Source organism: Heptranchias perlo, chromosome 8, assembly GCF_035084215.1.
Source record: "Heptranchias perlo isolate sHepPer1 chromosome 8, sHepPer1.hap1, whole genome shotgun sequence".
Classification (NCBI taxonomy): Eukaryota; Metazoa; Chordata; class Chondrichthyes; order Hexanchiformes; family Hexanchidae; genus Heptranchias; species Heptranchias perlo.
The window spans coordinates 4,883,456-4,901,317 of record NC_090332.1 but is presented as its reverse complement, the minus strand read 5'-3'; the positions used below and the strand labels follow the sequence as shown (position 1 = coordinate 4,901,317).

General features: G+C 46.4%; 1 protein-coding gene across 7 annotated transcripts in view; it reads left to right on the top strand.

Moving 5' to 3' along the window:
* Window positions 1-17,862, top strand: part of adgrg6 (adhesion G protein-coupled receptor G6) — a 105,435-nt gene that overhangs the window by 51,016 nt on the left and 36,557 nt on the right. For all 7 annotated transcript variants that reach the window (XM_067988557.1, XM_067988552.1, XM_067988556.1 and 4 more), the window contains 5 exons: window positions 7,820-7,911; window positions 9,815-9,867; window positions 12,130-12,192; window positions 13,073-13,215; window positions 15,738-15,852. In XM_067988557.1, the coding sequence (XP_067844658.1) occupies window positions 7,820-7,911; window positions 9,815-9,867; window positions 12,130-12,192; window positions 13,073-13,215; window positions 15,738-15,852 (466 nt within the window). The remainder of the gene's footprint in view (window positions 1-7,819; window positions 7,912-9,814; window positions 9,868-12,129; window positions 12,193-13,072; window positions 13,216-15,737; window positions 15,853-17,862) is intronic.

Below are 17,862 nucleotides of genomic sequence, written 5' to 3'. Positions count from 1 at the left end.
CGATAATTGCTCTTTGTCATTTTCGCCTTGAACATAAAGTACTGTGCCGCCTTTTGTCTGAGCAAAGTATGGCATTTGAATCTTATTCCGTACCCGTACTGAGAGAGCATCCCAGAAATAATCACCCGCTGCATTGCGGTGAATATGGGCACATGTCCTACATGAACCACAAAGTCCACTTACTGTGCCTGCAAGCTGAATCTAGCATTAACCAAGTTGTACCCGACACCCACGCTGTTACGATGGTGCCAGCTCTCCAAAGCGGACAAAGGTGGCGTTCTCCAGAAGGTCCAAGGAGTGGTTTCACCTGGGCCTGGGGCTCTGGGGTAAACTGTATGAGTTAGTGCTCTCGGAGCAGTAGGAGTGCAGATTGGGAATTCGAGGCGCAGAGATCAGCATACCCGATTCCCGGCTACCTGACCTCCCGTTCATTCGTGTCTATGAATGGGAAGTCATTGGGCCGCACCTGAATTTCCAGACTGTGCTGTTGTCGCGCAAAGCTACACACCAGGGGTGGGAGTCACTTAAACTTTGTGCGCGATAGTGTAAAAACGGGTGATAGCGAGTCGGCTGCCCTGTTTAACATCTGTCCCCATCCGTTGACTTCAAATGGAAATAAAAACCGGGAGAGATGTGAAACGGGCTGCTGATTCTCTATCGCCCGTTTTATCGCACAAAGTCCCTCCCAGGAATGCTAACCCAGGAAATTTGTGCCACGGGGTGATGATGGGTACCATTTTAGACCCGAGCATCGAATAATCCCTGGGTTCAAACCGCTCTATAATTATTAGAAAATGCTTCTCCCTGTGCAAAGAAGCATGGGAGACTGTCTCCGCTGTGATCAGATTGACGAGCGTAAGTCAGGATGGGTGGCGTGTCAGCAGCCCGTTTTGCGGTTCGGTACGTTGAACAGGTAACGGAGCATCGGTATGGGTAGAGTATAAATAGAAACTGAATGTTGTCCCACGTGTTGTTGATGCCCAGGGCACCCATTGCTTCTCATTTAATTAGCCAGAAACTCCCGAGCCACCTGTTGAATAGGTATAAATAAACACAGATTAACGTGTGATTTGATAGTCAACAACAGCTTAATTGCTGTGCTTGATGTAATGCTATCATAAATTTGCTGTACAAATTAATCCAATAATTGCAATGAAATGGAAAGATGAAGAGTGGGGGAAAAAAATAGGTTGGCCGATTTTTATTTCTCCTCCCGTCCTTCATGAGGGTTTTGACTCCTTGTTGGCGTGGGTGCTGAGGTATCCTGCAGTGCCTCTTCCAAGTTGGCATTAATCTGGTGTGAGAGCCTCGATAGTGAATGTTGGCAGGCTATTTGACTGTGGGCTACATCACAGCTGAGCCTGGAGTTGAGGTACCGGATCAGCCACGATCTCATTGAACGGCGGAACAGCCTCAAGGGGCTGAATGGCCTACTCCTGTTCCTAATGTCCCTCTGAGCCTGACCCTGTTATCGCCTGATGCCCACACGCACACCTTTCCAGAAGGGTGTCACTGGACAACAATCAGGAGCAGGAAACGCTCAACCATTTTCTGTTTGTAACTCCCCCCTTACCACCCTCTCCCCGCCCCCGGCTTAGCACAGACTCAGCATCAAACCTCATCTGAACAGTTCAGCCATTGGCTTGATAACCTGCCTGATACATTGGAAGGGAGATTCTGGATAAATGTAGACGTAACTCATTCAGGGGTCTCCCGAGAAACATTGAACTGCTGTTGATCGTTACCGCTAAGAACCGGATTTGCTATAGGTTGACTTGGTGAGTTAATGACAGGATGATTTGCCTACTAACAACTGGAAGCTTTAATGATACAGATTTGCAGCGGTTCCAGGTTCTTGTCCCAGCTGTCATCCGAGCAAAACGCGGACTGTTAAATATATCTCGGCAACGTTCTACCTCGCGAACAGAGCAGAGAATGAGAAGCCCCAGGAACCCACTGGGTATCATCTCCACGCCTTTGAGGTACCCACTGAGACCCAGGCCTAACAATGGAAACCAAATGGCCAGTGCTTCGAAACCAGGGAGACTTAACACGCACAGTGCCTCTATCGTCTTCACCAAAGCCATCACCAAGAAGCCACGCGGTACCACAGAGGATTCAAAGCCGTTGAAGAGGGCGACCAGCAACATGAGTGAGACGGGTGTCGCAAAAGAGCGTTTTCCTCTAAATCCCTTTCTCACCAATGCTGGGGATGGCAGTGAGTCAAACAAAGAAGGAGGTGCCTCTCAATTGGTTTCTGAACTCAGCACCCGGTTAAAGAAGCCAGTGAACCAATCCTGGGACATGAAGGTTTCTGGCGAGAGTTCGACTCATAACGTAACCGAGGACGGTGAGCTTGACTCCAGTTTTGAGATGTCCTCCATTCTTCTTGAAAGCCAAGACGTACTGACTGAAGAAGTAGGTGATGCTGGATTTGGAACTTTTTACAGTTTGGAGCAAAGCATTCCTTCTGCACGATCATCAAGTCAACATGTGATTAGTCGCAGGTCCTCTGGTCTGCTAAATACAGTGGAGATACAGCCCCAAACACCATCTTTAGTGTTGTACCCAACAATTAGGCCCACTCCAACAGTGTCAGTACACAAAGTAAGTGTGCAAACAACTGTTGTATCTCACGGGCATCTATTATATGGTTCACTCTGGATGGCCACCGGTAGTTCTAACCAGATGGGGAATCCATTAAACACATCAAATATGCTTCTGAGGGATCAGCTCAACACTGAGACTACAGCACCATCTCTTTATGACAATATTGAATCTTCTCTAGACCCCCATGAACTTACATTCCACACATACCATTTTGATATTCAATCTTCAAGCACTGCCTTGCCAAAGGACAACAGCAATGTCTTGTCCAGCTGGCCACCTTCATTCCTTGCTCCAGAACGAGTTGCTTCTGATGACGCAAAGTCTATCATATCAAGTACAGCTGTTGGAAGGGATGAGCGCAGTTTTACTGTCACCCGACTGACACGTGCGACAGACTCGCTCCACTTAACAAACCACTTTGGCAAAGATTCTGTTGCAACAACACAAAGGTTGTTCATCAGTACTGAAGAGTTAGAAAATCAATCTGAAGACTTTACACTGTTTCCAGGACAAATGTCAGTAAGAGGGCAAGGAGATGGCATCTCTGTTTTAGCGCAAAGTACACACATGGACTCTCTGGATACTTCAGCTAAGTCGCACAGTAATTTGAACCAACCTGATACTTTGACCCGTGTTTCTTCAGCCCCTCCAGCATCAGATGTGGTAAATGTTCCTTCCACTCCAGACAATTTCTGGGGAAATTCTCTGACACCTTCTACATCAGAACTCAGCGAAGGTGTCACACATTTCCACAGAGTCACAGAGACATCGTCAGTGAGTCAGAGACCTCTTGACTTCCACGCCCATCCCTCCATTTCAGGTACTGTGCAATCAGCTAACGTTAATGCTATAGTGTTACAACCTGGTACACAAACGCACATCAAGATGAATAGAGCATCAGCAGCGAGGAGAGTCTCCGAATCACCACTGGCAAAAGCAAGCCATTTCGCTCCTTTAAAAGTGTCTTCAATGAGTATAGATAGTCAGTGGAGGCTGTCTGCAAAAGCGACACAATCAAGAGCAACCATCCCTCACCTTCCTGTAAGTAAGAAGTTGACTGACAAACACCATTACCAGGTCTCACTGACTGATATCACACCACACATGACACAAAGCTATCAACGCGCATCTTTTGTGACAGAAAGCAAATGGAAGACATTGGCTCCAAATGGGACTGAATCAGTGACCAAGGACAACGGTGGTTCACTTGTGCCCTTGCACATCTCATCCGACTTAACCTCCGATACTCTTCACTCGAAGAATGATTCCTCGGCAGTAGCTGATAACCTCATGTCTTCGCTGGAGGCTCCAACCGTAAATGTTGGGAGCACATGGACTGTACCCTTGGAATGGATCCCAGAGGTCACGGACATGCTCCTCCAGTCTGTGTCTTCAGATGCCTACGCAAGTGCAAGAAATGAAAATGCAACTTCCCTGTCTCTTGGCGATCCTTCTGAAATGGAACAAATTCCAACCTTGATACCAAATTCATCTCATGGATCTATGAATGGGGCAGATTTTCCTAGTTTTCTACTGACAGTTCCAGAAGGATTCCAGAACCATCGGGAAATTATTTCTCAAGCCAATAACAGTTCAACTGTGGCACCTGGCTCACATACCCAAGAGAAATCTGTGACTCCCGCCATACAAAGCGAAAAGAAAGTTCAACTTGAGAACCAGCTGACCAAGGTCTCTGCGGACACTGTGTGGAATTCATTGTTGGGTTTCATTCCAGATAGAACAGGCAGCCTGGTGGCATACACTGCTGGCAGTCCTGGATTGAAGTGGGAAGCATTTTCAAATTCTGTACTGGAAAGGTCAAAAGACCTCGTGGCAGTGACTTCGATACCTGTGCATTTGGAAGCACAGTGGGGGTTGCTCACTACACACACCCCATCACTAACAAAGAGCCCTCAACTTGTGAATTCAGATGGCATTTTTACAGGGGCACAGCCTGAACGCACATCAGTCAATAGCTTTGTGCAACCACCAAACGACCCCCAGGCTATAGTTTTAAACATAACTTTAACAAGTCAAAAACATGCAAGAACATTGCAGCATCCCAAACCAGAACAGTTTGACAGAAACCATTATACTGAAGAGCCACACAAGGATAATCAGGGGTTGCAGTCAATCCCATTCAGTATTTCGCCTCAAGTAAGTGCAGGAATGTCAGGAGGGTTCACCTCAACACTCATAGGAACTCCTCAGCCAAGTGCTGCGATTCAAGAAGTAATACTGGTGCCCACATTACCAATGGATTCCTCCACGGCTTTCTCCATTAATGCACCTCCTCCTCAATCAACCTGGGGCATCGTCACCAGCACAGGGACTAACACCCTCCTCGACCTGCCGCTGCAGTCATCTCAGCCCCCCACCACACATCCATCAAGTCTTCAGCCCTTGTTTTCATCAACCAGAGTGGCACCTCCTCCAGTTCCCTCGCGTGATGTTCATGGACTCAACGTGGCCTCCTCCACCAGCTTGGAGAGCGGGAAGCCTCCTGCCGCCATTGGCCAAGCCTCCGTGCCCTGTCTCTGTGAAGAGGTTGACGGGACGGGCTGCTTGTGTGGAGTTATGGTCGCCAACTGTATGTCTTAAGAGAATCTGTAGAAATCTGTAGCGCAAACCGTCACCACAAATCACTAGCCAGTAGTTGCCTCACCGGTGTTGATGCTGGCTGTTGGAAGCAGTTGAGCTGAACATGTGGATGTAGCTGATAACACAGGTGTATGATGTGAGGGGATGACTGATTGCACCATTGAAGCTTGACTGTTGTAGATCACCCCAACTTTGCAAGAAGGCCCGCCAAGTAGTGTTAGCAGCAATGATTAAATGGCGTTCTCGTTAAACGTGCGTAGAAAGTAAAACCAAACAAGCAAAAATATGCAAGTATTCACTCCCCTTTAAGGGACAGATATCGGGAGAGGGGCATTACTCTACACCAAAAAAAAAGTTATTCTATTACCACTTTCTTCCAGTAAAAGGTGCTGTTGCACTTTCTAAATCACAACGGTGAAATTCCTCTTTCAATGACTAACAACCTGCTTTTTTCTGACAAGCCACACAATTTGTTATTTTGCAGTTTTGTTATCGGTTTATTGATTATGGCAAAAACTTTCATTTTTCATTAAAGGAGGAACTTCACCCGCTGATTGTAGTTGTGACTATTTTGGTTTATAAATCTGGCGGGGGTGTGATTAGCTCCACCTGAAGTGAAGGAAGAATTTTGTATACTTTTGCTTGACCGTAGCTAAAGATTGTTCTGGCCTGCTCTGTGATGAGATGGAAGCGAGGGAGTTTACCGAGTTAAATACCACAGAAACTGTTTGCCCTCTCGATAACGAGCAAAGCTCAATTTTGGGTTAAAGGCTTCCCAAGCTGGTCGAGTTCACAAAAGCCTGGGTTTCAGACCTTAAATTGATGCTCACTTTGTTCAGCACTTAGCATATTAACCCTTTGAGTCCATTGGGAGCATTTTGACTCCACAGAAATAGTGCACTTTCGCTGATTGAACAGAGTGAATGAAGAAACGTGGTTAATAAAGAATTCTAACGAGGAATATTGTTGGAGAAATTGTACCGCAAGTGATTGGTTTGAATTCTGGCACCAATTGCTTTCGCTGTATCCTCAAAGGGTTAATTCCGTGTCGGTCTGTGCTTGCTTTTCACTGAGAGTCTCCTCCTAGCAAACGACCACAACCTGTTAGACTAACACACAGCTCTGCTTGGGACTAACCACAGCACCCAAAGTGAAGGACGCCATCTAGTGAGGACTGTGCGGACTCCCTCCCTCGTTCACAGCTGTTACTTGGCCCACATCTGGCACTCGTTGTTGGCCTTTTGTGTTTTTGACACTGACCAGGAGCCAGGATCTTTCCAAACGGCATGGGCAATGAACAAAGCAGGTCCAGTCAACGCATGTCATTTAATTTATCCGATATTTGGAATACATGTGAGGCACGGCACTGGGCAGAGGTGGGCACTGCCCCCTCTGTCCCCTTCCTACCCCTGAGCCTGCCTTTACAGGTCATTCAATGAAGTCTGCACACTCGGCACTTAAATGGCTCGTTAGTATGTAGCGATTTGACTAATTTTATGATTACACATTTTTGTGTAATACAAAATGGTACTGCGTAAGAGAATTATAAACGCACAACAATGTATTGATAAGTTTAGATCAAATGTGAATTCTAACACACTGGGTAATGGAACAATACTGATTTTTTATACGGTTATGCGGTCAGGCCCTGGTTGGCCCTTCATGGCTTCTAGCGTCTGGCCAAGGGAGTGTTGGCAGAAACCTGGGAGCAAGCCGGACATCTCAGCATTAGTCCTAATGGACGGAAAGTCACTGGGGTCACGAGTTGGGCGTGCTGACCTCCAAACTCCAAATTCCCGATGAAGCGCTCCCATTGTGCGAAGCCCTGCGCCGGGAGAGCTCAATTATAAAAGTTACCCAGTAATCCCACAGCAAGCAGGTTGTCCCATTCATCTGGGCTCTTAGCAAATGCGTTTTTTAGACTTTTACTTCCCCTTTGGAGAGAGAGACTGAGGTGAATTTGCTATTGTTACCTCCCTCCAGTGCTTGTTTTCAGGCTGCGATGACTTTAAATCAGTTCCCTCCTCTTTTGCGCTCAAGAGCCGACAACATAAAGCCTCCAAATAAAATCACAGGGTTTCTTAATACCGTTGAGTGTTGGCAGTGAAGCGGAGTGCCACTGAATTCACAGGGTTCTAGCTCTCCCAGGCCGGGGGTGGTGGGATGGGCGGGGGGGGGGGGGGGGGGGGTGGCGGAGAGAGTTAAGCCTCACCCAGAGCTGGGATAAGCTCGCGCCGAGTGGCGTGCCAGCTCGTAGGTGGACAACGTATCACCGCGACCTTCGCAACTTTCTTCCGGCCGGTGGAGGTTTGGGGGGCTTGTGCTGGGGAAACGTGCTCTGTCCACAGCTGGATGTCGCCTGGGGTGCCACTTTTCCGAACGGCTTTTGGGGGAGAGCGGACAGAATCCCTCTGCGCACTTTGTGCAGCAACAGTGTAAGTGCGTCCGTACAAAGATTTCCTCTGGTCACCGTCTCCAGTGAGATTGTAAACAGGTTCTCAATGAACGTCCATCGTGACCGACGCTCAGTGACGGAGAGGAACTCTTGCCTGCTTGTGATTTGAGTGGGTAAATTGTGTTGTAACTCTGCACTGTTCTCACCGCACAGGGGGAGTCTTCTACAGGACGCAGTTTGTGGTTTACGACATGGCCAATGGGAATATGGGTACTGGTGAGCTGGAGCAACTAGTATTTACGTGGGTAGGTCATTCCAGATTGCTCTTCCCTTGCTTCCTGTCCTTTTCGGCTCTTGTGCAATATTACTGACCTACTCCTGTGTGCCTATAATCTCAGAAATACCCTTATCTACAAGGCCTCCCCCTCCACTTCCCAACCCCTCCCCCCACCACCTCCCAACCCCTCCCCCCCCACCCCCATCCATCCATCACTCAGTTGGTCAATTGTTTACAATTGTCAACCCCAGTCCATCACCGGCATCTCCACATCAGTTGGTCAAGACAGAGAGCAAGTATACTGTAGAGACCAGGAGGGTCCCACTCTGTGCTGGGCCAACTGGTTTCAGCTGGGATGGCAGTAAAGGCGATGCAGTTGGTCTCTTCAACCCTAGGTTAGGAAGGGGAGAATTCATTAGGGCTCCCACTTCCAGAGACCATTACTGAAACCTCAGCTGTATCATTCTATGAAGTCAAGATCAGCCTTGGCTTTGAGTCTCCCTGCGGTTGATTTGCCTGCCAACACTCCTTGTCTCAATTGACGCACTTGGGCTTCGATGCTTAAAGAATCACAGTGAGTCAGAGGAGGGGGAATGGGAGAAAATTTGTAAGTAAAAAAAAAATAACATCCCTCCATCTGCCATATCCCTCGCGAACCAACTCATTCTACAGGCTACATTGATTCTGCTTCTGGGTGCAGGAGGTAGGGCTGAGTTTCAGACACTCATGAGGCTTGTTCTAAATCTCTTGCATTTAATCTTGTACCTATGGCCCCTCGTTCTAGGCCCTTCAACCACTGGAAACTGTCTGTTTCTATCTACCCCGTCCTCCTTTCACCATTTTAAACACTTCTATCATATCGCACCATAATCTTCATTGTTCTAACTAAAAAAAAAACCAATTTTTCCAAGTCTTGCTTCATATCTGTGTTTCCTCATATCAGGCAGAATCTTAATGAATCTGTGCTGTACTCTCCCTAAATATCTCTATAGTGTGGGGTCCAATACTGCACACATTGTATACATTGCACTGTACTCTAGCTGAGGATTGCTAAGGTTTTATAGAGGCACACCATTACCTCTTAGCTTTGATATTCTATACCTCGTGATAAAACCTAGAATTTCATTAGCTTTTTTTTTACATCCATGTCAACTTGAGGTGCTGCCTTTAATGTCCTTTGAACCTGGACCCCCAAATCCCTCTTCTCTTCCACAGCACCGAGCCTACTCCCATTCAAAGTATAATTACTACTGTTTTTTTAATCAAAATGTATCACCTCACACTGCTTGGCCAACCTGCTGGTGGGGGACTGACTGTTTCTCCTCTTTCAACCCTTTATTACATAGAATTACCTGGAATTTACAGCACAGAAACAGGCCATTCGGCCCAACTGGTCCTATGCCGGTGTTTATGCTCCACTCGAGTCTCCTCCCACCCTACTTCATCTCACCCTATCAGCACATCCTTCTATTCCTTTCTCCCTCGTGTGTTTATCTAGCTTCCCCTTAAATGCATCTACGCTATTCACCTCAACTACTCCATGTGGTAGCGAGTTCCACATTCGAACCACTCTCTGGATAAAGAAGTTTCTCCTGAATTCCCTATTGGATATATTAATGACTGTCTTATATTTATGGCCCCTAGTTTTGGACTCCCCCACAAGTGGAAACTTACCCTTATCCTCTCCCTCCCCCAAATGACCTAACCCTCATCCAACATAATAACATATATTATAGAAGGACATAGGAACATTTCCTGTACAGGAAGTCCAAGTGGATGATATGATTTAATTGCTTCAACATGTTTTTCTTTGACACTATCCCTTGTCTGAGCAAAGGATGCAAAATGCATGTTTTCGTGGCCATGTCACCGAGGTTTTGTTAATGGATCAGCCTGTGCACTAACCCGCTGCTTTTCCATTTATTTTTCAGCTCACTGATTCCTTTCAAAACTGGAATTACTCTGTGCATGTGGAAAGTGTCAGGTGAGGAGATGGAGCCTCCGTAAACAACACCAATGGCCAAAATCGTGCCGTGCGATACCAATAAGATTGCGGGTTACTGCGTCTGTTAAACTGGGTGATGGAGGAATTTCACGCGCCGCTTTTGTTACTAATGCCGCACAGCGTCTTCTGAATCGAGACTAGGTGAAGTAGGAGGTGAAACGGCGGCCCTTCGCTTCTAGAACCTGGGTTCAAGCCCACCCAGAGTGATAGGGTGAACGTCTTATCAGCATCCTTTTCCATATGTTTCGTATAAGACCAGCTGGACCTCCCTCCCGTCTCCCACCCAGACATGCTGCTACCTACAGGCTATTAACCCATCCCCTCCCCAGGGACACACATTCCTGGGTGAGGCAAAAGCAGAGCCAGGACATCCTGAGGCTAATTTAGGAAAAACTTAGGGAAATTCCTTCTCCGACCCCAAAGGTGATCAAGCAATGGTCCAGTAACTGATCACTCTAATCATGGCTAGCCCCACCTGCCTTCTGTAACTCAAGATGTCTTTCCCTTGCATTAGGTTGCCAGCTCTTGTTGGACGTATTCCTGGAGGTTTGATCATATGACTTCCATCCTCCCCCGCCCGGTCAAACAACCTACTTTCCCCCATCTCCAAAATTTTTATAACTAATAAACAAAAGTGTTCAAAGAAAATGAAAACAATGTACATTTCTTTTAATAGCCCCTGTGATTTTTCTCTCCTGGGTTTGCTCGCTGCAGTGTCCAGGAGATTAATCTATAATCCCTGGAGACTCCAGGACAATCCTGGAGGGGTTGGCAACCCCTCTCCTTGCAGGAAGTCATCCAGCTCCCTTCTGAAGGTGGACCCATACTCACTGCGTCTTCTTGGGCCGTGTGTTCCAGAGGTCGATGACTCCTTGAGAAAAGAAACGCTCCCCAGCGTTTCACCTGTCTCTTTTTCTTCTTCTTTTGCATTGAAATAAGTCTTGTCCTCCTTATCCAATCACATTAACCTGACCACCTGAACAGAATCTAGTCCCTTCATCATGTTGAAGACCACAATCGTTTCGCTTTGAAGTCTATACATTGACTGTATTGGTCCTGTGTGAAAATACTTTGGGCACATTCAATCCAGTTCCTAATGGGAATGGGCTCTTGAAAAAAATTTCCCTTAATTTGGCACTAACTGGAACCGAGTTACGTTGTTACATTAGTGCAGTGTGGGATGTTCTTCCAAAGTTGGGGCTTGGACATCGCTACAGCTGGCACTGAGTGCCTGAGTTGGAAAATGAGGAGAGATTGGGTCGACTCGGCCTGTATTCACTCGAGTTTAGAAGAATGAGAGGGGATCTCATTGAAACATATAAAATTCTGACAGGGCTAGTCAGACTGGATGTAGGGAGGATGTTTCCCCTGGCTGGAGGGGGGGTCCAGAATGAGGGGTCACAGTCTCAGGATATGGGGTAGGACATTTAGGACTGAGATGAGGAGAAATTTCTTCACTCAGAGGGTGGTGAACCTGTGGAATTTTCTACCACAGAAGGCTGTGGAGGCCAAGTCACTGAATATATTTAAGAAGGAGCTAGATAGATTTCTTGACACAAAAGGCATCAAGGGGTATGGGGAGAGAGCGGGAATATGGTATTGAGATAGAGGATCAGCCATGACCATATTGAATGGCGGAGCAGGCTCGAAGGGCTAAATGGCCTCCTCCTGCTCCTATTTTCTATATTTCTATGAACATTAGCCAGTGTTAATGCCTCTCAGCTTCATGGCAAGAAAAAAAAAAGTTATATAAAATGGTAAAAAAACTACACAGAAGCTGGGAGGATTTTCATTCTGCTTAATGATCCACTGGCTGTTGTCAAAATATTTTCCTTACTTTGTTGCCACGTGGCATCCCTAGTTAGTGAACGGACTGGAGACCTTGCTACTTCTACAACTGTGGGGGTGGTGGCTGGAGGAGGGTGGTTGGCAGGAGATGAGGGATGATTCACTGTACATGGTAGTGTAGTGGTTATAGTGCAGAGCTAATCACCTCAAGACGTTGGGAGTTCAAGTCTCACGACGGCAAGTTAAGAAATTGAACTCAATAAATTTGACCATTTGTAGGATGGCTCTCGGTTGCTGAATTGTTGTAGAAAACCCAACTGTCTTACATCCTTCAGCGAAGAGAAGCCGCCACCGTTACTTGGTCTGAGCCCAGGTTCAAGCCACCTGCCGGGCACTCTCTCATTGTTCTCCTTGATACCTTTTTAACCGGAATTCTTTTCTGTCACTGGTCAGGATTCTTGAAAGCAACGGAACTTCAAAACACCGAATCATTTCCAGATCAGTCAGCAGCAAAAGGTAATCAGTAAATATTTTTGCATCCTACCTTTCAATTGCTACATTGCTGTTCAGAATGGAACAGGTAACAGCTGTTTCACACTGATGATCACAGCGCACGCATTTCGCAGGCGCAAGAGGGCGGCATGGCTGGGTCGCTGTGCCAGATAGTTGCTTATTATTGTAGTGTCGTGGTTATGTGACTAATAATCCAGAGGACATGAGTTCAAATCCCACCAACGGCAGTTTGAGAATTTGAATCCAGTTTTTTTTTAAAATCTGGAAATGAAAAGCTGGTATCTGTAAAAGTGACCGTGAAGCTGCCGGATTGTCGTACAAACCCAACTGGTTCACTATCATCCTTTAGGGAAAGAAACCTGCCGTCTTTACCCGGTCTGGGCCTACATGTGACTCCAGTCCCACACCAACCGGGGTTGACTCTTAACTGACCTCTGAAGCCACTCAGTTGTATCATAGCGCCTACCCAATGGTCCAAGAAGAAGGCCCGCCACCATCACCTTCTCAAGAGGCAACTAGGGGACGGGCAATAAATGCCGGCCTTGCCAGCGATGCCCACACCCCGAGAGTGAATTTTTAATTTAAAAAATCAAGTTCACACGGAAATGATAGAGTTTGTATTGTTAAAGTACTCCAGGAAGAAGCAAAGTGGGAGAGTGTGTTGCGCAGTCGGTTAACACCCTGCCCTCTCACCTCAAGGCCCAGAGAGCCAGTCCAGGGAGGAGGCAGTGGCCTTTAAAGAGATAGCAGCCAAGCCTCACAACCCCATTGCTCCAAACCCATGGCCAATGCCGGTCGTCATCACGGGATATCCAGAAACATTCTGGAAAATAACTCCCAACCACAATGCAATCACATTTCTCAAGCGTTATTTCTTTCTCAGGTATGACTGCCAGGCCATTCTGTATTACAATATTACAAAAAATGTTTACCTAGAAGAGAGGATAGTCCAAGAAAGATTGACAAACACATCTTCAGTCATCGGAAATAACCTTTCCATAAACTCCATTCAGGTTCAACCTGTGGGTAAGTGACTTCAACTTAACCTGGTTATTGTTTCTAATGAAAAAGTAATCAGCACAGGCACGATGGGTGGAATGGCCTCTTTTTATAAGGAAGGATTGAACAGGCTGGGGCTTTTTTTTTCTCGAGAAAAGAGAGGGCTGAGGGGTGACCTGCTAGAGGTCTTTAAAATTATGAAGGGGTTCGATAGGGTAGACGTAGAGAAGATGTTTCCACTTGTGGGGGAGACCAAAACTAGGGGTAATAAATATAAGATAGTCACTAATAAATCTAAAGGGGGATTCAGAGAGTGGTTAGAATGTGGAACTTGCTACCACATGGAGAAGTTGAGGCGAATAGCACAGATCCATTTAAGGGGAAGCTGGATAAGTACATGAGGGAGAAAGGAATAGAAGGCTAGGCTGATCAGGTGAGATGAAGCAGGGTGTGAGGAGGCTCGTGTGGAGCATAAACATCGGCATAGACAGTTGCCCGAATGGCCTTTTTCAGTGCTCTCTGGTTCAATGATAACGGTGAGCCGATCTGTTGCCAGTGTCAGTATCAATATTCATCAGTTGTTCCTAAACCTGTAGGGGTTAATTTTCTTTTTAAGGGGGTCTCCCAATTGTCCACCATACCTTTGGCGGAATATCCAGAGAACCCCTTTAGTAATTGATGCTTACGTTGCTTCTCCGGGCTTTCAGTGGACCTCCCTCCTTCCAAAGCTACGATGGATGATTGGGAGGCCCCACCTGCCCCCTATGGAACTTCAACTCCTTAATCTAAGATTATCGCCGATACTCGAGTGAAAATGTTCAAATTCCAAAGTCAGGCCATGCTAGATCCGAATCAATGCCAGTCATGAACCCTCACTGAACCCAATCAATCACGAACCCAATCAATCACAAACCCAGCTCCAACCATTAACAGAATGGAATCAATTCCAATCCCAGCTCCAACACCTCATAGAATGAATCAATAACAAACCCAGCTCTAACTCCCAACATAATAGAATCAATAACAAACCCAGATCCAACCCTCAACAGTGTGGAATCAATCTCAATCCCAGACCCAATTTCCAACAGAATGGAATTATTCCCAAGTCTGTTCAAGCCACTAGCAGAATGGAAATGATCCCAATCCCAGCTCCTACCAATAACAGAATGAATCATTCCCAAAATCAGCTCCAACCCATAATAGAATGGAATCAATCCCAATCCCAGACCCAATCTGTGACAGAATGGAATCATTCCCAATCCCAGTTCCAAAACCCTATCAGAATGGAATCAGTGCTAATCCCAGCACGAGCCCCTGGCAAAATAGAATCATCCTCAATCCTGGCTTCTGAAAGAACCAAATCAAATTCCCATTCTGTATTGATCCCGGGGAGGTGCATGGAGTCCACACGTAGCTACTCCCCGTCCTATCTTCACTCGTGTCTTGTGGAAAACACCAGGCTTTCACTTGCAGTGAGAGCAAGGGATAGCCATATGTGGACTCCATGCACCTCTCAGGGATCACATGAGGGAGAAGGGAACGGAAAGATATGTTGATTGGGTTAGACGAAGAAGGGTAGGAGGAGGCTCACCTGGAGCATAAACACCGGCATGGACCTGCTGGGCCGAAAGGCCTGTTTCTGTGCTGTACAATCTATGTAATTCTTTGTAAATCAATAAAGAGGGCAAGGTTAAAATCAGGATCTCACTATGTAAGGCCTGATTGTGCACACTATCTCACTATAAAGCACGGTGTGCTGAAGTGATATTGCACAGTCCACTCCAGTGATATTGCTGACATAGGGACATAAGAACAGGAGTAGACCATTCAGCCCCTCCAATTAGATTATGGCTGATCTGCACCTCAACTCAACTCACCCGCCTTAGCTCCATATCCCTTGATAACCTTACCTAATAAAAATCTAGCGATCTCAGTCTTGAAAATTTCAATTGACCCAAACATCCACAGTCTACTGGGAGAGAGAGTTCTAGATTTCCACTACCCTTTGTGTGACAAAATACTTCCTGAATCCTAAATGGCCTAGCTCTAATTTTGAGATTATGTCCCTTTGTTGTGGATTCCCCACCAAAGGAAATAGTTTCTCTATCTATCCTATCGAAACCTTTATCATTTTAAAGACCTCGATCCGATCACCCCTCAAACATAGAGTACAAACCAAGTTTAGGCAACCTGTCCTCATAATTTAACCCTTTAAGCCCTGATATAATTCTGGGGAATTGGTGCTGTACCCACTACAAGGCCAATATATCCTTCCTGAAATTCAGTGCCCAAAACTGAGCGCAGATGGGGTCTATACGACCAAAGCATAACCTTCTCACTTTTGTATCCCAATCCCCTTGAGGTAAAGGCCAACGATCCATTAGCCTTTTTGATTACTTATTCAACCTGTGCACTTTTAGTGATCTGTGTACATGGACTGTGTACATCCTCCACGTATGTAGCTCCTGGTATATTCCTTCTTTACAGCTGTTAACCGTTGATTTCCTTCTGTGTCTGACACTCACCGTTTCAGTGTCCTTTACCCACAGTGAACTGCTCATGGGAAGAAACCCCTGCTCAATATGTTTGGAAGGACACCAGGCCAAGAACCACCCAACATCTGCCCTGCATCTCAAATGAAGGCCAATTTGCGAGCAGGAAATGGTAATGGTGATTAGATTCTTTTCACACTGTTTACAGCTAACTGTTTTTATATTAAAAAAAAGGGGCTGTGTGCATGGAGAATTAGAGCACTGTCCTTTCATCTCAGCCCAGACTGATGAGATGGAAGATCCCCTCTCTTAGATGGCTGTAAGGAGATTGCTGCAAGGTCTTGTACAGAGTTTTGCACGGGTTTGTGCAATAGTAAACAGTCTCGTGCGGAGAAGCTGGGATCTCAGCACAAGCCTGTACAGAGTTTTGCACGGGTTCGTGCTGTAGTGAACGGTCTCGTGCGGAGAAGCTGGGATCTCAGCACAAGCCTGTACAGAGTTTTGCACGGGTTCGTGCTGTAGTGAACAGTCTCGCGCGGAGAAGCTGGGATCTCAGCACAAGCATGTACAGAGTTTTGCACGGGTTCGAGCAGTAGTGAACAGTCTCGTGTGGAGTAGCTGGGATCTCAGCACAAGCCTGTACAGAGTTTTGCACGGGTTCGTGCAGTAGTGAACAGTCTCGCGTGGAGAAGCTGGGAGTGCCCCCTTTTCCACACTGGGCCTGTGCCCGCCTCAGGTCCAGGTACGTTACTTTGTGGAAGGCCCTGAAAATCCCAGGGCACCTGATGGGAGGGGGACGCCTTAGTTCTCCACTCCCATTTCACACTCTTCACTACACCTGGGGACTGAGTGTCCCTCAGGCGCAATAAAAAGGAAAATCCATCCCTATGCCTTTCTAAGGTAGAGTTGAGAAAAGTTCTTTGAACAACAAGGTGCTTCACACTAGACTTTCCTTCCAGTCTCATTAAAAGATGGTTTAAAAAAATTCACACCGTGTTTCCAAATGTGTCATATTGGACTTGAACCTGCACCCCTCCCTTTTAATTATAGGTCATCTGTAGATATTATCCAGAAATACAAACAATTAAACAGCAATAACTTGTTCCGCTGTCAGGTGCCAAGGACCATTTGTATTTCCATCTATCCGCTTTGCTCCATGTATCTAATAAAAATCAATTTATCTCAGTCTTGAAAATTTCAATTGACCTATCATCCAAGTCTTCTGGAGGAAGAGAATTCCAGATTTCCACTCCCCTCTGTGTGAAGAAGTGTTTCCTGACATCACCCCGAACGGCCTGGCTCTAATTTTAAGGTTATCCCCCCTTGTTCTGGACTCCCCCCACCAGAGGAAATAGTTTCTCTCTATCTACCCTATCAAATCATTTAATCATTTTAAACACCTCAATTAGATCACCCCTTAATCTTCTATTTAAAGGGAATACAAGCCTTGTCTGTGCAACCTGTCCTCATAATTTAACCCTTTTAGCCCCAGTATCATTCTGGTGAATCTGCGCTGCATCCCCTCCAAGGCCAATATATCCTTCCTGAGGTGCGGTGCCCAGAACAGAACGCAATACTTCAGATGGGGTCTAACCAGAGTTTTATACGACTGTAGCATAACTTTTATCCCTTTTTATTCCAGCCCCCTTGAGATAAAGGCCAACATTCCACCAACCTTTTTAATTATAGTGTAATTCGGCCCAACGGGTCTACACTGGTGTATAAGCTCCACAAGAGCCCTCTCCCTCTTCATAAAAACATAAGAAATAGGAGCAGGAGTAGGCCATCTGGCCCCTCGAGCCTGCTCTGCCATCAATCAGATCGTGGCTGATCTTTGACCTCCAACTCCACTTTTCTGCCCGATCCCCATATCTCTTGATTCACCTAGAGTCCAAAAATCTATCGATCTCAGTCTTGAATATACTCAACGACTGAGCATCCACAGCCCTCTGGGGTAGAGAATTCCAAAGATTCACAACCCTCCGAGTGAAGAAATTCCTCCTCATCTCAGTCTTAAATGGCCGACCCCTTATCCTGCGACTATGCCCTCTAGTTCTAGACTCTCCAGCCAGGAGAAACAACCTCTCAGCCTCTACCCTGTCCAGCCCCCTCAGAATCTTATTTGTTTCAATGAGATCACCTCTCATTCTTCTAAACTCCAGAGTGTAGGCCCATTCTACTC